Raw genomic sequence first — 23,223 nt, 5'->3', positions numbered from 1 at the left:
AATTCATTAATTTTATAGAAAAATTAGAGATTTTTGAAGTATAGAGTTGTATTAATATATGTATATATATATATATATATATATATATATATAATCTACTCAACGCACGCTCATTGGTTGTCGGAAACCAATAGTTTGTATGGATACAATTGAAGTGGAGGGGGAGAAGGTGTTACTTTACTACGAAAGTCAAAGTTAGTAGGTTTCGTCATTTCGTTGTGTTTACGCGTGTAAGTAAAATCACTAAGTTTAAATAAATTGTATCTTTAAGACAGTCGTCATGAAACTAGATTTAGATACGTTGGATCCTTTTGAAATTGTTGTGGGTACTTACGAGCAATATTTACTCGGTTATAAAGTATCTAATATCGTAAATGTAAGTAATGAACTTTTTCAAAAACATTTATAGGTTATGGATGCTGTTATTAAAACCGGTTAACCGGAATGTTTTGAAATCATATTTTATTTATATTAATATAATTTTGTTATTGAGATATATGTGAAATAATATGTATAATCTTTTATTTAAATTTTATTTAAACAGTAGAAACACAATACCTTGTATATTTCCTACTTTAATATAATTATGCTTTGTTGGTTATGTTTTTAAAATATTTTTTTATAGGAATATAAACTTGAGAAAAGTTTTGTCACACATAGCCATCTGGCCAGTATAAGAAGTGTTGCTAGCAATAAATATTATTTAGCATCTGCTGGTGCAGATGACTCAATCTATTTGTATGATTTACGTAATAGAATAGAATCTGGCAGATTAATGCATCATAATGGTAAATAATTATATTTAATAGTATTACCTATATTTTTAAACATATGTTTTATCAAATTTTTTATTATTCTCTGTTTGTAGATACTGTTAACCATATAACTTTTACACCAGAAGCGTCACATTTATTTTCATGTAGTAATGATGGGACAATAGCTGCCATTGGGTGTGGAAATTGGCAAATTGAAAAACATTGGCAAAAGCCACATAAAGGTTTATCTGTTCATACTGTAGCTATACATCCGACAGGGAAATTAGCTTTATCTACAGGAGCTGATGGTATTCTTAGAACATGGAACTTAGTTAAAGGACGACAGGCATATGCTACGAATTTGGTACCGCGTTTAAAACTGGATGCTAAAAACATTACAGTCTTAAAGTGGAGTCCAAATGGAGAAAAATATCTTTTGGCAGTAAATCAAAAAATTGATATATATTCGGTAGAATTGGCAGGTATTGATGATGAAGTACAATTTGATTCCAAAATCGTGTGTGTAGAATTTTTAAGAGATGACTTGATTGCTGTTGGCTTAGAAAATGGTCAAATTAAATTTTATGATCTTGATAAATCTGTGCATACATTAAATACATTGGCACATGATATTAGAATAAAATGTATGGCACACAAAGATGATTTATTGGTAACAGCATCCAGTTCTGGTGAAATTAAACTTTGGAGGTTTACTAAGCATAAAATAGATATGTTGCAGAGTATTAATTGTGGTGCTAGAATTACTTGTCTTACGCTTGCAATGCCATATAATAATATAATGCATAAAAAAGAAATTCAATCAAAGATTGAACAAAAAGTAAAAAGCAAAAATATGTTCCGACTGCAACAGGAAGTTATTGTGGAAGAAAATTGTGATGATGATTGGGAAGTGACATCTGTTGATAATTGTGATATAAAATCAATTACTAAATCAAAGAGTAATTCAAGAAGAGCAGAATGGATAGAAGAAGACAATAATCCTCCAGGCAAGAAAATAAAATTAAATACAGACAAACAATGTAGTAAAAATAATATGTGGAATAAAAGAAGTATTGAATCTGTAGAAAAAGACACTTCTCCTTCACCAAAGAAGAAAAGCTTAATCGAAGATAGGAATAATAATAAGAAGAAAAAGAAAAATTTACACATTGAGAAAAGAAAAAAGGATGAAATAATGCAAGATATTACTCAGATGTCTTCCAAAAAAATAAAAAAAACTGTAAAGAAAAATACGGAATCTGGTAATAATATTCAGAAGAAAAGAAAAATAGAATTAGTTAAAGTAGAAGAAAGTAATAACAAACTTAATAAAAAAATGAAAACGATAAAAGAGGGACAACATTCTATAATGTCAAATAAAAAGAAAAAGACAACAGTAACTTGAAAAAGTAGTTATTTTTTGAATGATATTTACAGTTGGTAAAATGAGGTTCAGAATACACAAAATGTAAGAGTAATAATAAATTATTCACTAGCTCCTATCAGTCTATATAAATATAAATCTTAAATTAAATATGACAGTTTTATGCTTTTTTCATACATTCTGTCACAATTGTACAAATATATTTTGGATTGAGTCAAATAGCAAACATTTACCACAAGATGCATTTATGTTCTGGATTCATACGACTATTAGTTGAACATTTCCAAGCTTTTGCAAATTCTGCATTATTCGACAATGTTCCAATTACTCTATAATGATTTGGTGCATGGACACCTTCTATAAGTTTAGATTTTAATGCTCCATTTGTATAATTTCCACACCAAACCTGGAGAAAGACATCTTATGTTATTAAGTTCAATAACTTAAGAAACATGTTCTGTGTATATTAATAATTTAGTAAATAACGATCTATGCTATTTTAGAAAGAATGATTAGTTCAGTAGCTACATTTTCTGTCATAAATAATTGGAAATAAATATGTATTTAAAAAGTTGTTGACCGTTATAAAATAAAATTAATTGCAATGAAATATTTACTTGTGCAAAGCCTAAGAAGAACAATTGTTCGTGAGTATATTCTGAAAGACCAGGTAAAGCTCGCTGATGCGAATTACGAGCTTGCAATCTTTGATAGGCTCTATAAGCCTCTCGTATTCCACCATTATCAGCAATATTTTCACCCTGAGTTGTAATGCCATTTACCTGAAAAATCATTAGTAATTCTTTGTCTTTGCAAATTAGCCAATATACCTTGGCACATTTTGGTATATTTTCAACGAGAATATTACTCACTGTAAAATTGTTACCCAGCTCAGGAAGATGATAACTACTGTACTGTTTGATGATACATTCGACTTTCTCATGATAATGTTGCAATGTTTCGTCGCTCCACCATTGCCTGAGATTGCCGTTTTCATCGTATCTGCGACCTGACATAAAAAAAAAATCGTGTAATTTTTTTCGTTATTATAAATCAATGTATAATTACTATGAATCAATGTATTTGGGACATTGTACCTTGATCATCAAACCCATGAGTAAGTTCATGACCCATAATCGCACCCATTGCACCATAGTTGATTGATCTATATAAAAATGTTCATTATTTTCAATATTGCAAATGGTTTTTTCTTTTTTTTAACAAAATTATGTTTTTAGTATTTCCGAAAATACAGAAAATAGATGTAATTATACCAAGCTTACTCTATTCCATTTCCATAGAATGGTGGATGTAAAATACCTGCTGGAAAAGCTGAAAATGACAAAAAAGGTATTACTTTAAATTTATTATTAATTATTAATTATTAACCATTGATATAATGATATATACTTACTGACTGAATTTAAAATAGCGCTGTAAAATGCATTAACAGTAGTTCCAGTGGATATCCATCGATTTTTATCCGGTTTTTCTCGCAAATTATTTAAATTTTTCTTAACGCCTACATCCGTCAGTTTTAAAAAAGTTTCAAACAATTTTCCTTCTATTACTTCTGCCTGCAATAGAAATTGTTCAATAGATTCAAATGTTTTTTTTTATCTTAAAATAATACCAACTTACACCTTCATAAAATTTATTTAATTTCTCTGGATTAGTAATCCACTCTGGAAAGCCGACAAATGGTCTCATTGCGTATAATTTTCTATGCGCGCGTAGTCTAGTATCTGCATCCATCCAATCTAATTCTTTAACCATTGTATCAAATGCTGCCCTAATGTCCATTAACATTTCTAAAGCCTAAAATTATTATCTTTTGTATATTTTACATATTTCAATTTTATAATTTCATAACGAAAAGTTGACGAGTTTTAACATGAACTTTGAAGAGATCTAAGAAGATAAATCTCAAACATATAGATCACTGACCTTTTCCCTTTCCTGTTCATTGAAATGTTTTTGAGCGTAGACGTAACTTAGAGCCATGCCAAAGTTAGCATTAACGTTTCCTGTACAACCTTTCCATCTTGGCGTTTTTTCTTTAAGACCAAAAACTTTTTGAGAAAATTGAAAGCCAAGATCACGAAACTTTTGCAGTGTAAGCGGCGTAATCGCTGAATATACGCTCCACCAGATAAAACGTGCTAAAAGAATTCAGTAATAGTATTAATTAGGAACTTTTTGCAAAGATCGGATAGTTTTAGTCAAAGTGAGGAATAATTGAAAACAATGTCACTAAGTGCCATGAGTAACGCGGTTGTACGATAACCTTTTGCTCTCTCTGGCCTCATTAGATTATGGGGATACGTTCTTTTAGTTATTCGATTTTTCATCCTTTTTTTTTTTTAAATGATAACAAATAAACGTTAGTAAACTATTGTTCGCATTTGAAACAACAGTCCTTTTTAAGTTGAACAATGAAACATCATTAACTTCCTTTCTAAGTACTCATTGAAAAATATTTGACCTATATATAATATATGATATACATATGTATGTGTTGAATATTAGAGTACGTATAACGAATGAATATTAAAGTGTTGAGACAACTGCGCGCAGCTAGTTCAGCAATGATGGAGAAGATAAGTATACCTATCGTAGCAGGCGGCGTAATAGCAAGTAGTTGGGGCAATTTCTGTAAATAGTGTAGATCCATTACAATAATTCTTTCACTCTCTGTATTTACGGTCACGTTTGTATTTTCAAATATACCATCCAGATATCTCGTCCAGTTCCACTAAAAAAATATATTTTCGTTTAGATATATTCATTATATATGTACTGGATATATTACTTGTTGTACACGTAGATCAGTCAGTTGTTGTAACTCATCAATGGTAACATCATGAAAGAAGTGATGTACGCTACGTCTTTCCTCTGGTGTATCCATGATCTATTTAAAGATAAAGAATCGATATAAGATTTAATCTTTCAAGACATTAAATGGATCATTTCAGGATAACACATTCTACCTTTGCAATTTTCGTACTAAATTCTAAAATTTCATCCGCAAAACTTGTACTTCTATTTCCAGCCCCAGCAAATTCCATCATAGCTTTTATATATTTTTTATATTCGCCTAATTCTGACTGAAAACGTTGAGGATCGAGAAGATATCGTTCGCTAAAAGCTGGAGATACTTGCTCCGTCTACCAAATAATAATCATCAAATAATATAACCAAGTTATTTTGGGAAACAGTTGGCAAGTTTAAAAATATAATCTTACCATTATTCTGTTTCTCGTCGTGTCTCGTATATCCTCGCTAATATACAAATTAACCAAAAGATTCAAGCCTAATATTCTTCGAGTTGTACCAGCGATTCGAGATAAATCAAGAGGAGGAACTTTGACTTGTAAAGGTGGATCCGTCGGTAATCCTATCTTTTTGAATACTTCGAATATCGGTTGTAATCCCAACGTTTCGATGCTCGCTAAAAATAATATACTTGAATATACGAATCAATATATTTTTTTTAAAAGTATATGTTTATTTATATACAAATGTATAAGGCAAGTTCCGGTTATGTTTTTTATCAATAGTTTCTAACGTTATCATCATACCTGATCTCATAAATAGCGTTACGTGATATATCATAAATACATAATAATCGTTCAGAAAATTACTCTCATATCATTAACATACAAAATAAATGCGGATGTTTAATAATATAAACGTGATTATGAATAATGCAACAATATAATTCATCATCTTTGATATCTTATAGATTCGTGATTGGACATTTGATCTTACCCGTATCCATGCAAGTTCTGTAAAGAGCCCTTGCTAACTTAACAGGTCTTAGATCATCCTCTTTGTCAGACATTTCTAATAAAATTCTTAAATCTTGGAGGAGATATTCTCTGAGAAGACTCAATTGATCCCAGGATACTTGACTCTGAGGTATCGGATGCTTTGCGACCCAGCCATCGCAAGCGAATCTATAAAAATCGTCGCAAGGATCTACGGATTTATTCATTGCTTCTAATACTCTCGCGGCTGAAACGAGAAGATTATTTTCTAATGATAAAACAAATACGATTTCCAATGCGGAAGTATTGGTCGAAATCATGTTATCATCTTATTTGATATTTGAAAGGTTCAACGAACGTTAGAACATAGAAGATAATGATGAATCGGGGTCGAGATGTGTTATCTTCTAATTCGTGAGACGAAAAAATAGCTTAGAAGCAAAATTCTTTGGAATTATAATATATTATTGATCGATAGATTAATAGATAACAATGACAAAAAACAAATGTAAACAAAATATTATTTTAATCGATACCTGTTTTTATGCATTCTTCGCTCTGACACATTTCTTTGTATTCTTCCTTATAAAATACAATCATTTGCAAAGTTAAGGTAACAACAAGAGTAATCACAGTTATCGTTAATAAGACAACGATTATCACGAGCCTTGTTTCCTTTCTGTCCGATTTTTCGTCTCCATGATTACATTGCCTGTGTCAAAAGTTTACAAGATATTAACAAAATATATGAATATATATATATATGCATATATTGTCGAGACTATAAGATAAAAATGTTTTTCAAATATTTATTCGATTCAAAGAAAAAAGATTTTTAATAATAATCACCATGGGAGTTCTGAATTTTTATTATTGCCATCGTCCACTCCCCTTCCACTGTTTTCAGGGTCATTCACCTATAAAAAAAAAAAGAAAAAAAATAAAAAAAAAACTATGATTCAAATCGAGAGTATAACTCGCAATTGACATTAAATCGACAATAGACCAATTGACCTTTTAATAAATACGTCGATTTAATCTATTATTAATTAGTATTTATGAATCAATGACAGACAGATCTAACAAACGAAGAGGCATTATTTATATAATTAAAACAAAAAAAAAAGAAGAAAATACGAAAAAAAAGAACTAATACGAGATCTTAAAAAATAATTCCATTGTATAAAAATCGTATGCATTATTTTGATCTCGTTCACTCATTCGAAGCGTTTCGTCCTTGTATCTTCCTCATTGTATACACATTTTTTTTCTATAGGATCAATGGTAAAAAAAAACCTAATCGGTTTACCTAATCGAACTTAGTTTAGTGTTAACCATCGTCACGAGAACATACGATCGAAGGTCTCACCTTGCTCTAGAATCAATGGAATTACCTCGGCATTACGCGCCTCCTCTCTTTACATCCTGCTGTAATCTATAATAATCCTCCTCTTATTAAAGTCCATCCAAATGAACAGTATATTTTCTCGTTTCCCCTCCTCCTCTGTCAGGGAAATCATTGAAATATAGTTGCGTAAGGGTTCTTCGAAACAATATATAATTTCAAGAAAATAGCTTCCTACTATAAACGAATATTACTTGTGCATACATACATATGAATATATATATTCGTACATATGTATATACACGATATCCATCGAAAGAACAAGAAGTTGCACTTGAGATCTATCGATTATAATATTTATTTATATCGTCAAAAGTCATTGTTCGATTGATACGATTTTTAATTAATCCTTAACTACGGTAATTAATCGATTCATTTAGCTCCAATCGTGTGTATAGAAGAGACGTGCCGAACGATAATGCCTATCTTCCTCTCTCACCGAGTCTACTCTATTTATACGAATATACGACGATAGTATTCTTATTATAGATCTTCAACTTTTTAAATCGAAGTACGAACTGTATACAATATATTTCAATTGAGCAAGTTTTATGATTTTTTTTTTTTTTTTTTTTTTTTTTTTACATCAGCCATACGGGATTCGTTTATTTTGATTGTTTCTTTTACAGCGCAGAAAGTTTGAAATTAAATCGATCGATGGCGATCTATCGTCTTTGTCAAACAATTATTATAATTAATAATTATTGTTAGAGGCAAAGCGATACTAATGCATATATTCGAAGAGACAGACATTCATTATTGGTGTCAAGTTCTCGATTTCCCATTAGTTTTAATCTCTCAGACTATATCCTATTTAAGGTGATATCTATACGCTCCATTTATCTTCTAAGAGATCGTTGATTTCACTTCGATCATGACGAAACATAAAATAGACATTGAAATAAATACTCATTGCTATTGATCTTAATATACATTTTCGTTAATTGCAAGTCATTTATAGAATAGACGACGAGTCATATACATGACCTTCGTTTTAAAATAACACATGTAACATCGTATGTACAATATGTACCTATTTACTTCGAATAATACATAAAAGAAAAAGAAACATCGTTTTAGAAATGCTGCGAATTTTCATTCATAATTCATTAACATTTAAGAAGTCGAACATTAACAATGACACGCGTATCAATAGATCATTTTTCGTCCATATACATATATCGAGGAACAAACAACTTCCTACAAGGATCCTCATATCCATTGATCTTTTATTTTATCGTACGATCATATTAGAATTTCAAAGTGATCAAACAAGGCAATCGTATTCGAACATTTAAGTATATGTCTTATGTTTTATGCAGGTGTAGCAACATATCGTATCCACAAAACGAGGTAAAGAGGGGAATGTGTCGTCTCCAGGGACAGTTGATATTAAAGAAAATAATGATTCTAAGATTCACGATTGCGGCAGGAAAAGGAAAAAAAAGATATATTAAAAATAAAAAAGAAAAAAAATGAAAAGAAGAAGAAAAGCAAGGACTAGGTCTAACCTTGTATCTCATCTTTCGTTCCTCTTCAACCTTATCCCCGTCGTCGTCGTCGTCAACTTCGCGGTTTCGTCGCTATCGCTTCGTAACTCTGAAACAAAGAACAATGCCGAGAGTTAAGTTATTAAGAAAAAATGCGTCGTTCGATGACGACGATGATCGTCCTGCTTCTTTGCATAGAATGAAAGAGGAACGCAACGTGTCGCAGACATCGAACGATATCATTTCTCCTTCGCCCAGTTTCTTTAATTATTTCGATTTGTATAACTATGATATAGCCTACACATTTGCACATTTTTCATTAATCATTCATCTGTATCAATCTTTTAAAAGTTAGGGGTATAAAAAGATCGTATTATATATCCGCATATAAAATGATCTTTATTAAAAGTCTCAAAGAACATTGTGCTTAGTGTTATTTATTTTTAATTAAAACAAATTGTAAAAAAAGGAACTTTCTCTATCAAGGACGAATAAATCCTGATGTTCTTTCGCAAATATCTTTTAATGAGCATACGATAATTGAAATTTTGCATACGTTTTGAAATCAATGCACTATCGACATTGGCATTGACAAAGATATACGAATGTTTATCGCGTGTCTATAACATAATTGTTTTTATGTAATCTATAATTGCTTATATGTTTTTCTGAAGAAGACAAACGCGTCAATGGATGATCACTGAAACCGGTCTGACATCGTGTCGGATAAATGTGCATATATATCTATATATCGTGCATTGTATAATATCCGATAGTACCAGCACGTAATGAAGATAGATCAATTTACGCTATTACATCGGCACGTAAGCTCATTTTCTAGACTTTTTTCTTTTTTTTTCTTTTTTCTTTTCTTTTTTTTTCCTTTTTTTTCTTTTTTTTTCTTTTTTTTTTTTATCAAACTCGGTTTAACATTGCTTCGAGAGATTTTTTCTCTATAAGGTGTAACTTTTCTTGTAATTGTATGATTACGAAAAGATCAGCACGACTCTTTGTCTCGTCTTCAATATTAGCTAATTAGGAGTTGAAGAGAAAATTCAAAACGATTAAAACGAAAAACAAGAATAGAAACTCTTCGTTTTCTTGAAAAGATAATCAAGATTTTCACTAGAAATAATTAGCGCAAAGAAAGTTGTTTATCTCGTTTGTATCATACGATTAGAATAAATGATTGAAAACGAAAAAAACAAGAAGTATATCTCAAAACAATTAGAAATATAAATAAAATATAATAAAATATAAATGTATTAAATATAGGAAGAAAATATATGCATAATATTTAAATGATATGTTATTTCTCGTCATCTACTTTGTACTTTGCGTTATCAATCACGATTTTAAATATTTTAATTATCAAATTATATTTATGCTTAATATCGTCCAAAAAGGAAAGATTAGATTAAATGATTAAGAGAACACGAAGACGCTATGTTTTTTTCCGAGTCGCAAAACTTTCGTTTCACGAGATTCTCATTTCATTCCCGCGCAAATGTTTTCTATTATATTAAGAATCGCTTTAATACGTATCTCGAAACGCGTAAAAATATGTAACTTTATATTTAGAAGAACTCGAGGTTTTTGATCTCTACTACGTCAGCTCGGAGATTATAACGAAAGTAAGATATAAATTAAATATTAACCACGTGTATGCAAAGCCGGCACGTGCCATTAAGATCTATTACGTTTTAGCGTCTTTTGCCTTGATCTTTGAACATTTAAGGAATATACGGAATAATATATAAAGCAAAAATCGAACGAAACGAATCGTTTGCCATAAAATTTGTTTTTTTATTCTAATCGTTAATTGAAAACACACACTATAAAAAACACTAAAAAGTCGATGGACTCACCTGATATTTATTTCTTTAAATATATATATACATATATATATATATATACATATATATATATATATACATATATATATATATATGTATATATACACACTTGCTTAGAAAGACATGAAATATATTATAATAGGAGTTCTTTTTCTAGGAATCCTATGAATATATTTCTTTGTTTAGGAAGACGCGTAGACTCGCTCCGTGCACGATCGAAATCAAAATATAAAGTCACGGGGAAAAAAGCAAAGATTATGAGAGAACGACGAGCATGCGCGCGTACGAAAAAATATTTCTCCTCCGTCAGTTTAATTCGAGCTCGCGACTCTTCCCATCATAGTACTATTTCATTCGATATTCGTTTGAAGATCCTCACGTTTGCTTTTTACCGCCTACGAGATCGCTCGTCGCTTCGAAGAATGTACGCTGCGGGACAGGCGATAAACCAAACTGAAGTTTCGGCTCGAGAAGAAGCGAGTCTAATCATCCTATTCCCCCACTTAACTGTCTAAGATAGTGTTAAGATCCTCGCTCTGATCGAAGCTAACTTTATTCGAAGAAAACTAGTACAGATAGTCGTTTCTTCTTGTTATTTAAGTATATTTCCTGCTTAACTATTTTCCTGTTTACTTTTCTTCTTCGTTCCATTTTAACGAGTACATTTGATTCGTTAAATAATACAATCATTCTTATCGTCTATTTTTTAACATCATATTATTCAAGATAAGTTTATATATTTTATTAAAATGTCGTATTGTTCTTAACGCGTTTGAAATATATTATCGTCAAAAAGTAACGTATAAAATTAGTTAATAAAGGCAGTAGGTTCCAAATGTTACGATTTGATTGGCCGTATACATTCGACAATTTTCTTTAATCTTAGGAGCGTAGGCCGCTAACACGTGCATCCTCATTTTGGCAACTCCTTTGTGATAGTAAAACTCTCCGTTATTACTTAACTCGTTTCTGACTCAGAATAAATAAACTTATCGTTAGAATTTTATCAGAACGCATAGGTCAAAAAGAAAATGACGAGTCATGCGAAGAGGAAATACATTGTCTCGATATACAAAAATTTTAATCAAATGGAACAGTGTGATTTATAATAGCCTGATAACACACTTTATTAAAAAATATCAAATAGTCGAGGCCAGGTACACCCTATTCCAATGATCGTGTTAAGCGTTAAGGACATTTCCGGAAAGGCTTCCCCTTCTCAAAATGATTTCGCAATATCGCTATGAACACAAATGTTCGACAAAAATAGCCGACGTTTCTTTCCTCGTAGGAATATAGAATATTTCATATCGATGCTATGGAATAAAAAAAAATTATCGTAAAGAAAAGAAAACAATTCCTTTATAACATTATTCTGACAAGATCTATTAAACTGGATTGTTATTTATAAAAAACAAAAATAAGTCATCAAAATTAATTGGAATTACAATTAAGCATCTATACTTATACAATTAAAAGAATCTTCTATTAGTTCTTGTGGTATCCATTCTTCAGCCGGAGATTGATGTAATACAACAATAGCATGATTTTCTACTTCCTTCAAAACACGTAACAAATTTCCACCGACTAATTTCTTTATATCCGAAGCGGACCACAGTCTATCCCTTGTTAATTCTGCCAATAACAATGGATATCCGGAAACATCTGGAAGTTCTGTAGGTGGACTGGAAGAAGCAATGACAAATGTATCAATGTGCTCTAATTAGTCGAAAATATTACCGAAACAAATATTCATTAAACGTTTCGTAAACCTTAGGATTCCATCGTAACCGGCTCCTAGGCCAACGTGATTAACGCCAGCTATTCGGCGTATATAATTTATGTGAGCTAAGAGGAAAAAATATTAGTAAAGTAAGAAATTAGTTCATTACTAATAAATTAACTATTGAATAATAAATAATTATCTAACCTATAACGTCGTGCATGGAAGCCTTATCTCCACAGCTAAGGTATGCACTGTCGAAACTAACCATGACCAATCCACCATTAACGGACTTGAAACATTAATAGAGTTAATAATAAGATATAAACTCGGTTTTATTGGCGAAATAATTAATTATCAGCTAATTAAAGATATTAAACAAATACCTATAGCCGATAGTTACCAAATTTCGAAGTACGTCGTCTGGTACATTGCTAGATGAATTACAAAGAGATCTGGCAGCGCTATGCGAAAATATAACAGGTGCCTTTGTTATAGATAATGCATCTTTCATAGTTCTGATCGAAGCGTGAGAAAGATCAACGAGCATTCCCAATCGATTTAATTCCCTGACAACAGCTTTTCCAAAACTCGAAAGCCCATCGCTCTGAAAATCTGCAGGAGCTACTCTATCTGGATCTTCGACGGAACAGGAGTCTGCCCTGGCATCGGTAAAGAAGAAATTTTTAATTTATTAATTTCCTGCCGATTACGTGATCCTTTTTTCCATGCCGTAAACTTACCAGGGTGTATTACATTTGTGTGTCAAGGTCATATAACGTGCACCAAGACGATAGAAACTCCTAAGTACCGCCATAGAAGTACCGATACTGTGACCTCCCTCGATCCCTACTAAACTAGCAATAACCCCGTCCTTGTGAGCCTTTTCGAGTTCGCCACTCGTCTTTACCAGTCTTATTTTCGTTGAATATTTCGAAGTGAGTCTTCGAACGACATCAATTTGTTCGAGAGTAAGTTGCACCGCATCTAGAAATTGAGCCTCGCAAGGGACGTATGCTGACCAAAATTGTGCGCCTACGATACCTTGACGTAAACGTACAAGATCGGTTTGCCATTGAGGGCCCCAAGTAGAGTTTCTTGAAACGTCTTCGTCGAACGGAAAATCTTGCAGTTTCGTATTTCCTCGATGTTTTCGTAAGTTCCAAGCAAAGTCGTTGTGACTAAAGAAAATATGTAATTGTTGAAGCATCTCAACTCTTTTTTTTTTTTTGCATACCCATCGATCAATGGAACTTCTGAAAGCATTCTCCGGACGACCTGCAATCTCGCTTCTAGAAGATGAGAACTCCGAAGTTCCAGTCCCAATGGTAATCCTACGGCGACGACTAAGGCGCATCCGAAAAAAAAGATTCCTACCGTAATTATCCATCGTCTCATGCTACGTCCTGTCAAGGAAACAAAAAAATGTTAAACGTAAAAGATAACTGTAACTTTCGAAATATGTTGAAAATCATTCTTCGTCGATAGCTTCCCATAGGAAAAAGGCAATCAAGCGCGTAACATTATTCTTACATGAAATTACCATAACGGTGACTCGAAGATTCCTTTCATCTTTCGTTACTTTCAGCTGAATTTCCTCGTCAGCATTGTTTTCGCAATTGAGTAATTCGTCGAACCGTAAATAGAAATCATATCAAATCAAGATATTCTTTCTTAACCGTTACGCCAGTTTTTCGCGGGTTTTTTTACAGCGACAATCCGCTAAATGAAAATCTTACTGGCGGGCTTAATACGAAGCAATGTGCTACGTCGTGCAAATCAAAACTCAGTGATGTGCAAAATAAATAAAAAGATTGCTCAAACTGATTGATAATATTCATTACCAAGACTTACCATTTTCTCTCGAAGCATCTTTGTTTTTATCTAATGAAGTCGAAACATTTGGCTCCTTAACGTGATGTAAAGCATCGCCATTAGGTAATTTTCTCATAAGTTCTGGAGAAGAAAGTTGTAAGCAAGTCTAAAAAAAATACAAAAATAATAGATCCTTTTTAATAACATCCTTAAATTTTATGAAAATTCATCTATGATTATTATTCGCTTTTAACGAAAGTATTATAGTACAATTTCTATAGTACATACATATTATAAGAGTCAAACATTATTATTGTATAAAATTGAAAAGCAAAAATGATAATGATAATACGATGATAGTAATCGACCGGCATAGGAAGACTATTCAATATCATAACCAATATCTGGTTATTTGCTCTACCTCCAATATATCAACGTCCTTTCGAGTTGGTGGTGGTGAACGATACAACATTCCATCCTTACTGAGTCCATATAGCTCGAACATCTTTTTCTTAATTTATTATTTCTGATAAAATCCACTGGCTATTGTAGTAAACATTAACGGGTGCGTTAGGATGTAATACGGACGAACGCATGCGCCAACTTTTATATCGACCCGGGCTAGAAAACCTTTCAAAACAAAAATCATATGAATCGTTTGCAATTTCATCGTATCTTATATATATAATGGAAATCATACTGTATAAACATTATTTGTCGTTTATATCGTTGTGCCTATGTATACGTGCAAGACAATGTACATAAAAATAATAGAAAATCGTTAGGTATAAATAATGAAAGATATTAGAAAAAAAAATTAATGATTATATAAAAGATGAAAATGAAAACATTAAAGATAAATCGTGAATAACTTAAATAAGTATGTAACGAAAAAAGGAAAGTGAAATAAAATTGAAAAAAGGCGCGGAAAGTGAATGAAACAATTGAACTTCCGATATGCGCGGAAGTAACTGCGCGTGAAAGTACTTCTCGGTGCCGCCGCGACGCCATATTGTTTGCGGTGTAAGTGCACGTCGTTCAACGGTTTGCTCCTAGTCGGTCGTTTTTTTCTTCCTTCGTTTGGTGAGCCCCGTCGGGATTTCTTACGAAAATTTCGCGCAAAAGCAACATGAAAAAAACCAAGGATGTGTCGGACGAGGACGAATATTCAGCGGACGATCCAGAAGAAGTAGAAGGAGCTTCGGAGGAAGAGTGGACTCCAGAGGCAGGAGCTGAGGTAAACCCACGCTACCGGAAACTTTTTCATCTTTTACGACTTATATCTATTACTTTACGCCTTGACTTATTCTATTTATTTTATTTTATATCACTTCTTAGTCGATCCAACAATGTTATCGATTAAAAAATAATAATCGACTCTTCCTCATTTGCGATCGAACAATCGTCACAAACGGTCGAGAATTTCTTAATAAATTGTGAGAATCCTCCTAAGAAACATCACTCGAAGAAATCATTATCTTTCTTTCTAATTGTTCGAGATCAAAGATTATCATTTTTTTGTATAATAAATATTCAATCATCGAGCTTTGTAAAAAGCTATTGCTTTTATAAGCATTCGATATGAACAGAAAAACACTTGGATGAAAGTTTTAGGTGCACGTTAGAAACATATCAAAATCTCATAACTCATGCTGTATTTAAATGAAACTTTTAATCGAGTGAACGTGCTGTGATAATTCTTGAAAATTTATTGCTATTATTCAAATATAAACTCTATCGATTTTTATAATGCGTTAGGAAGGTGTTGCTAGATCGTATTCTTCTAAGTTAAATCGTTTGTTTTCTATATTTTGACTATGTTTGTGCGGCCATCATTGCCGGCCGGTCAGTGGCGCCGGCAGTAAATTTTTTAAACGCGCGAATCTAATGTCGATCTTTATCACGATAAGTATATTGATATTTCGATCAAATTTTTATTAATATTAATATTTACTTCCTAACTATATATGATTTATAATTTTTTATACTAAAAAATTATCAATCTTGACAGAATATTTTATAATATTTATATTCCTCTTTAGAGTGCTACAAAAAAAAGACCACAAAGAGAAGCTGCTAAAAAAAGACAACATTCGGAAGAGGAAGAAGAAGATGAGGAAGAGGAGGATGAGGAAGAAGACGACGAGGAAGACGACGAATCCGATTCAGATGCAGAAAAAAAACCCAAAAGGAAAAGACGTTCTAAGAAAGAAGAGGATGATAAAGAAGAAGATGAAGAAGAAGATTCTGATGATAATAGTTTCAATGAATCATCAGGGGAAACGCCAAAAGATTACACAGTATGTTAAAATTTATTATAGTATGTTAGACGCAGAATGATATATTAAAATTATGTCAAGTAACTATAATATATAATTATAGTCTGGAGCATTTGTCGTCGCAAAAGCTGATATCGGAGGAAATAAAGATCCAACTTTGTGGAGGATAGATGGGAAAGCATTACTTCAAAAATTCTTACCTTTTAAAGAAGATGGAAAAACATTGTACAAAAGTACCTCCACGGTATGTATATATATTTATTGATAAAGTAATTACTTAAAAATATATTCTATGTTTATAATTCATTTAAGCAATAAATGTACATTTAATCTTTCTAGTATTCTGGGTGGTCAGTCAGCAACAAAGACAAATATTTAGCAGCACAGGTAACTTTCAAAGTGCAAAATAGAACAGAAACAATTGTGGAACTTCATCTTGATCAACAACAGCAAGAAGTTGTAAAGTTAGTGGATTAATTTTTTTATATAAGATCACATTATTTTTATTTATTTATTTATTTAAAAGACTCCCTTAAAGAAGAGAATTTCTGTTTTAGGGAGGAAAAAGAAGATTAAATGTAGTTTGAGTTTTGCTATTATTTGTTTATATATGGTTTAAGGTATATTAAGGATGAATACCTCTACATCCACATATACATATGAATGAAAATACAGAAAGCGTCATAGATGTCATCCTCCTAAATACTACAGTCAATATGAAATGATGCATGCCAATACCAAGTCTGTAATAGCACATTTTATATTGTCTGCAGACTTTGGCAAGGCAGTAATTATCACGCTCTATGTATAAACATTACATGTATGCACGAACATGAAGCAGTAATGTAGCAGGTTCATATTTAAATTTAAGATCGGGTGAACCATGGATCCAACGTTATCGTAATGAGTGGCTTTAGGCATAGTGAATGTGATTCTACCAAAAAATACCTGTGTACTGCGATGAAAAAGTGCAGTAATCTATGATTCTGCGTTTTCATGGAAATGTTTGATAACATAATATGTAAAGTAAAACTAAATGGGATTTTATGCCTATGACAAAAACTAATCGTTTAAAAAATATGTATAATTTGTTTTTAGGAAAACATGATTATTTTTTGACATCAATGAAGATCATGATTTAAAAAAAATCTTAAACTCAGTGGTCATTTACATGGCTGCATTTAATAATAAAGTAAAACATCCGGTAATTAAATAGTCCACTTTTGTTTTCCACCCAAGTTACAAGGTGCTACTTACGCAAATGAATCTCATTATTTTCCGTTATCGATTATAGTTTAATAACTTCTCATTGTGGCCCAACATAAACATTACTATATGTTTTTAGATTAATATCCATTGCTTTGACATAATCCACAATGAATATCAGCATTAATAATAATTTTTATTACGGAAACGATTGATTCAAATTCTTAATTTATCGAATAAGAAAATCGTAATTTTATGGAGTCTATCTGATCGTGATTAATAGAAACATTTCACGGATGCAAGTTATAAACTAACGTACATTGAAAAAGAGAATTGCATAAAGAAAATCTTATAGTAGATCTTTATTTAGTTTTCCCATATTTATACATTATATCTTTTTTCTACAGTGCTCTTAATACATCTTTTATTTTATTTCATAACTAAACTAAAAATTTTTAAATTATCTCATTGTGCTTCTTTATTTCGTAGGCAGATTGAAAAATGTAACAAATCATCACAATTTCAAACGAAGTGACACCTTTAAAAAGGTAAATGCATGAATATCCTTCACAGAAGGAAAATAGCATTTACAATTAATCTTGATTTACATTATATATATATATATATTTTATATATATATATAAAATTAGTAAATCTCCTGATAATAAAAGCAAAATTGGTCTTTATAGAAAAAAAAAAAAAATAATAAAAAAAAACATCAGTAAAGATATAAATTTTGCAAGAATATTTAATATCGTGTACTTAACATCTTATCATGAGCCCCATATATCTTAATAAAAATGAATAATGTTATGTAATTTATGGCGTTTTTTCGTGTAAAAATATAGGGAAGAACATATATCATGTTTTCCAATACTATTAAAATAAGAATGTAAATATGCTAGGTGAATCAAGAAATAATTCTTGCACATACAGTTCTTATATTGCTCAAGTATAATTTATAATTTTGATTGTCAATGTAGAATAGAATAAAAGTTACATAATCTTATTAACAAGTATAAAACGTGAATATAAAACCGTTTAATCATCCTATTTTATTCTGTACGTAAGCATAATTGTGTTTATATATCATATTAAATCGTAATATGAAATATAATTTAATTAAAAAAAAAATCAAGTATGATCGACATTAACTGAACCAATAGATTATACATTAGTAAGAAAGATTATAAATGAATGTAAGCAAACGTGTTTTGAATATTAAAAGAAAAAGCGTATAAAAAGATTGCATTGCATATATATATATGCTACTATATATATATATATATATATATATATATATATATATATATATATAGTAGCATTGATTTGACATAAATTAGTGTATATTTAAAGAATTAACAAAAGACTGGAATTTTTGGTCCTTTGTTTTTATTTTATATAACTAATATATCAGTTATATCAAATTAATTTTTTTTTGTAATGTGACATTAAAACCTTCATATTAAATAATTACATATATAAAATCCTTTTGTGCATATATTTAATAATAACAAATATAAACTTAAATAAAATTTTAATGAATTAAAAAAACAATTTATAATTTATTAGTGTCAATTAAAAATATTAAAAATTTTTAATAATAATAACTATTGTATACACTATAACACAAATGTTATATTGAGACATTGTCGCTCTAAAATCATGACTTACGAAAATATTTAACAATATCCATATTTTGAAAATATTGGATAATAAAGCAATATATCTTTTCGTATTTATCCACAGCCCCATATTAAAATAATAACAATTAAAAAATAAAACACTGTTACATACCGCGTATATATACGTACGATGTACGTAATTGGTATCGCGAAGATGTTTTTTTTTCTTTCTTTCTTTCTTTCTTTTCTTTTTTTTTTTTTTTAAGATATTTGTATATACATTGCATGTATATATATTTTTGCACATAAAAATAGGCAAATAATAGGCCTATAACATTTTCTATATATTCAGATTTTAGCACGTTTATTGCTGACAATTCAACTAACTTTTTAGCAAACTAATCTATCTTAGTTATTCTCTATTAGATTGTAGCCTCTTATTTCTATTATCTATAAAAAAAGATTTCATAAAAGTATTTAGAAAAAAGCATTTAAAAATATCTTAGATTGCTTCCTACAATATATTATTGTTTGTTGTTTATATGCTGTTAAATAATTATTATCTATTAAACAATTAATACCCGCTACAAATTAATTTAAATAGATCTTTCGATTATACTATCAAAAACCAGGTTCCATTCTGACGGATAAAACATTATTTAACATATCACGGATTTCTGCCATTTCTATTCTGCTTTTTGCTACAATATCCTCTAATTTTTTATTTTCTTGCATTATTTTTTCTACTTTCTCCCAGCATTTACTATCATCGAATTGACAGCAACAATCTGCATGCATGTCTTCAGTTCTATAAATATGATCTATTTTTTCTTTGCAATCGCAAGTTCGATTTTTCTTTTTACAACATTTATCTTTTGTCTTTAATAAAGTCGTTGTAGATGTACTTGAGGTATTTGTGCTTACACTTGGAGAATATTTATAAGTATTAAATGGACCGTAATTTTCGTTGGTCTTTTCTGTACTTAAACACTCGTCTTCATCTGTAGATTCTACAGTAGAATTTAATTTTTTGATGTCTATTATTTTTTCTGATGTTGCATATGAATCAAATGATAAATCAGATTCAGATTCTTTATCTTGCGATGCTTTAGATATTATTAGGTTTGAACGATAGAAACTTTCTGCATCCAATTCATTTACTCTTGCCTGACGTTTCAAACCTCTTCTTTTATCTAATAAACTTTCATTAATTTGGTTTTTCATGATTATACTATCACTAAATCTTCTACCATCCGGGATGATACTATTCTCTCCTAAATTAACTTCATTATATCCTTCACTAGCACGTCGAGTACCAACATGTTTAGAGAAAATATTGTCATCTTTCTCTGTTATAATAGCAATTGATTTGGAATGCTCTTTTTCTCTAGTTTTATATTTCATATTAAGAGTTACTTGGTCATCGAAATAATTACTTGATAATTCGTCAGTTCCAAAAAATTCTGTACTATCATTAAATTGATCAGATAAATTCCTCTTGATAGATTCATCTGATTTATTAATAGATGATTTTTCTGGCTTTATATGCATTTCCTTTAATTCTCTTAATTTAGAAATATCGTTAATAGTACAGTAATCATTCACCTTTTCATGTGATGTTGTTTTTTTTGTATTTGGTAAGCATATCTCAATTAAATCACCATTATGTCCAAAAGCAAAAGACTTTTGTCCTTAAATATGTATAATGAAATAAAGTAGAAAATAATTTAAAGAAGAAGATGATACATCAATATATTTTATCTTACCAATAATCATGCGCTTATTACGCATATCAGGGCTTTTTGATCGTGGCTGGTCCAAAAATTGTCTATTGTCCGGTGATAATACGGAATGTCTGGGTTGCGGATATATTTTGTTATATTGTTCATAAGGATTGTATATTGCATAAGCATCCATTTCATGTGATTCGTGCTCGCGTAATCGTTCCATAATTTTTTGGACTATTTCAGATGGTGCTACATATGGCGAACCTTATAAAATATCACAAAGCATTATTAGTAAAATATATTTCATATGATATATTACAAATCAACGGATTATTAATCCTATTTGAATCAAAAAAAAGCAGAAACTCCACTCATTTTGAACTATAATTTTCAAAAGGAAATCTTTAATTTCAAAATAGTTTATGATTTGTTTGTAGGTAATTACATCTATCTTGCAAACACTGTTATAATTAATGTTAAATGACTTCCTATACGTATTTCTATTACATATAATTGTTCTTATATATAAACTCATGCATTTTGAAATATATATTAACAAAAATATGTAGAATAAGCTTCATTTAATTATAAACACACACATGTAACAAAAACTTGCATGTAGAATAAACCAATATTTGCAATATTAATATACCTTACAAAGAAAAGAGAGTAAGTAACAATTATAAATCAATGTTTTTATACATGCTATGACTTTCGTATATAACAAATTAAAAAAAGATGTTCATGTTTTTGCAGCAAATAAATGTAGTTGCACATTGCATTCATTAAACTTACAAATGTACTGGACCCAGAATGTCTGCGATGTAAAATACTTGTATTCATACTTAATGTGCCATCGCTTCCTATAAAGTATCAGTTACATAGTACAACACTACAATATTATGTTAAGTTTTTGTTCATATTATAAACCTTGGATAATATTGTAGGTTTATCCTATTAAGGATTGTAACATATAGTTTATCTAAAAAGATATATACACTACGAAACTTTCGCTTACCTGTTAGACCCCTGTATCCCAAAGATACGGAATCAAATGATTCACTTGTTTCTTGTTGCTGTTTAACAAAGTCGTTTATAGCAATTCCTTTTAATTTTGATGGTTGTAAAAACCTTTTAGGTATACGAGATAATGGACCACTTTCCTGAGGACTATTGGAACAACCACCAAATCCAAGACTAAGTAAAACTGCTTCAGGATCTGCTTTTCTCAGTTCTAATAAACTTTCTATACTACTGCAATGGCTACTATCTGATTGAAAACTTTGGTCTCGTGCAAGTCTACCATGAGGAAGAGAACTATAATACAAATATATCATTTTTATATCTATACAACTTGTAAACAAAATTTTATTGAAAAATGTCATGCTTTATACATTCACAAACATATTGATTTTGTTTCATGTATGTGCATATATATATATACACTTGTTAAAATATTTACCTAGGTATTTTAGTTGACATATTGACTGCTGATGAGCCAGGCACATTTATAGGAGCTGATACAGTCATAGTAGGAATCTTGGAATAGTTTCCCTTTAAAACTGGAATGTCTTTAGCTGGTGTAGGTATTACCGAAGTGCTAGACTTAACATCAATTGAGATAGGTACACTTGATTTTATAGGTGATGGTATAGAATCAACCCATTGTTGAACTGGGCTATTACGACGTCTCATTTCCCACATTCCACGTAACCAATCAGTTACTCTTACAATTGTTTCTTTTCCTATACTTTCTAAAAAATATATAATTCCTCAAAAACTTATTATAAAGCATTCAATTATTTGTCAATAATAGTATATGAAGATAATTGCAATTACAATACAAATTGTAAATAATATTTTAATATGTTAAAAAATCTAATTGTGTCAAAATATACCTGGGTCCATATCCCTTAGGCAGCATGAGTAATACGCAAATTTATTATAAAAAAAAAAAACACAAAATTTTGATATGTTCGACATGAATATAGGATGAAAAAAATGATATATCAATAATTATAAAATTACCTTGAAATTATAGTATATACACGTTACATTATTTTAAAAAATTGGCGTGCTCTTTAAGGCATATCTATAAACTTTGTTAGGCCATCTAAATGATTTGCGTCGTGCATAGTGACTGAGCTTGTAACAGCCACTTGTTAATATACATATATATATATGTGTG

The 23,223-nt window shown here is 30.3% G+C and overlaps 5 protein-coding genes across 8 annotated transcripts; 2 read left to right on the top strand and 3 right to left on the bottom strand.

The window, feature by feature from the left end:
• Positions 1-189: 189 nt before the first annotated feature.
• LOC124431986 (p21-activated protein kinase-interacting protein 1-like) lies at positions 190-2,260 on the top strand. Its single transcript, XM_046980430.1, has 3 exons — positions 190-376; positions 626-788; positions 869-2,260. The coding sequence occupies exons 1-3, from the start codon at positions 281-283 to the stop codon at positions 2,158-2,160; spliced, it is 1,551 nt and encodes a 516-aa protein (XP_046836386.1). The 5' UTR covers positions 190-280; the 3' UTR covers positions 2,161-2,260.
• On the bottom strand, positions 2,153-11,103 carry LOC124431985 (neprilysin-4-like). Of its 2 annotated transcripts, none has more exons than XM_046980428.1 (17): positions 11,040-11,103; positions 8,826-8,913; positions 6,759-6,826; positions 6,446-6,621; positions 5,911-6,156; positions 5,385-5,590; positions 5,130-5,306; positions 4,952-5,050; positions 4,750-4,894; positions 4,087-4,301; positions 3,781-3,957; positions 3,554-3,716; positions 3,423-3,471; positions 3,237-3,304; positions 3,012-3,148; positions 2,757-2,921; positions 2,153-2,545 (listed from the first exon to the last, which is right to left on the bottom strand). In XM_046980428.1, exons 2-17 carry the CDS (start codon positions 8,835-8,837, stop codon positions 2,369-2,371), a joined length of 2,280 nt encoding a protein of 759 aa, XP_046836384.1. In that variant the 5' UTR covers positions 8,838-8,913; positions 11,040-11,103; the 3' UTR covers positions 2,153-2,368. The 2 variants fall into 2 exon arrangements, with proteins under 2 accessions (XP_046836384.1, XP_046836385.1); XM_046980429.1 differs by lacking the exon at positions 11,040-11,103 and adding an exon at positions 9,361-9,879.
• A 92-nt stretch (positions 11,104-11,195) lies between these two features.
• On the bottom strand, positions 11,196-15,308 carry LOC124431987 (dipeptidase 1-like). Its single transcript, XM_046980432.1, has 9 exons — positions 15,186-15,308; positions 14,620-14,828; positions 14,238-14,364; positions 13,621-13,789; positions 13,127-13,564; positions 12,787-13,045; positions 12,591-12,675; positions 12,433-12,508; positions 11,196-12,345 (listed from the first exon to the last, which is right to left on the bottom strand). The coding sequence occupies exons 2-9, from the start codon at positions 14,701-14,703 to the stop codon at positions 12,111-12,113; spliced, it is 1,473 nt and encodes a 490-aa protein (XP_046836388.1). The 5' UTR covers positions 14,704-14,828; positions 15,186-15,308; the 3' UTR covers positions 11,196-12,110.
• Positions 15,303-18,929, top strand: LOC124431988 (glutamic acid-rich protein-like). 2 transcript variants are annotated; one of them, XM_046980433.1, is made up of 5 exons: positions 15,303-15,435; positions 16,241-16,498; positions 16,581-16,721; positions 16,817-16,941; positions 17,035-18,929. In XM_046980433.1, the coding sequence occupies exons 1-5, from the start codon at positions 15,328-15,330 to the stop codon at positions 17,051-17,053; spliced, it is 651 nt and encodes a 216-aa protein (XP_046836389.1). In that variant the 5' UTR covers positions 15,303-15,327; the 3' UTR covers positions 17,054-18,929. The 2 variants fall into 2 exon arrangements, with proteins under 2 accessions (XP_046836389.1, XP_046836390.1); XM_046980434.1 differs by having other exon boundaries at positions 17,016-18,929.
• A 299-nt stretch (positions 18,930-19,228) lies between these two features.
• LOC124432124 lies at positions 19,229-23,212 on the bottom strand. Of its 2 annotated transcripts, XM_046980741.1 has the most exons (6): positions 23,064-23,202; positions 22,934-22,947; positions 22,498-22,789; positions 22,054-22,352; positions 21,075-21,299; positions 19,229-20,999 (listed from the first exon to the last, which is right to left on the bottom strand). In XM_046980741.1, the coding sequence occupies exons 2-6, from the start codon at positions 22,941-22,943 to the stop codon at positions 19,930-19,932; spliced, it is 1,896 nt and encodes a 631-aa protein (XP_046836697.1). In that variant the 5' UTR covers positions 22,944-22,947; positions 23,064-23,202; the 3' UTR covers positions 19,229-19,929. The 2 variants fall into 2 exon arrangements, with proteins under 2 accessions (XP_046836697.1, XP_046836698.1); XM_046980742.1 differs by lacking the exon at positions 22,934-22,947 and having other exon boundaries at positions 23,064-23,212.
• Positions 23,213-23,223: the final 11 nt, after the last annotated feature.

Source organism: Vespa crabro, chromosome 23, assembly GCF_910589235.1.
Source record: "Vespa crabro chromosome 23, iyVesCrab1.2, whole genome shotgun sequence".
Lineage (NCBI taxonomy): Eukaryota > Metazoa > Arthropoda > Insecta > Hymenoptera > Vespidae > Vespa > Vespa crabro.
Note: the sequence above shows the minus strand (reverse complement) of the source record. Positions and strands in the feature narration are given on the sequence as shown.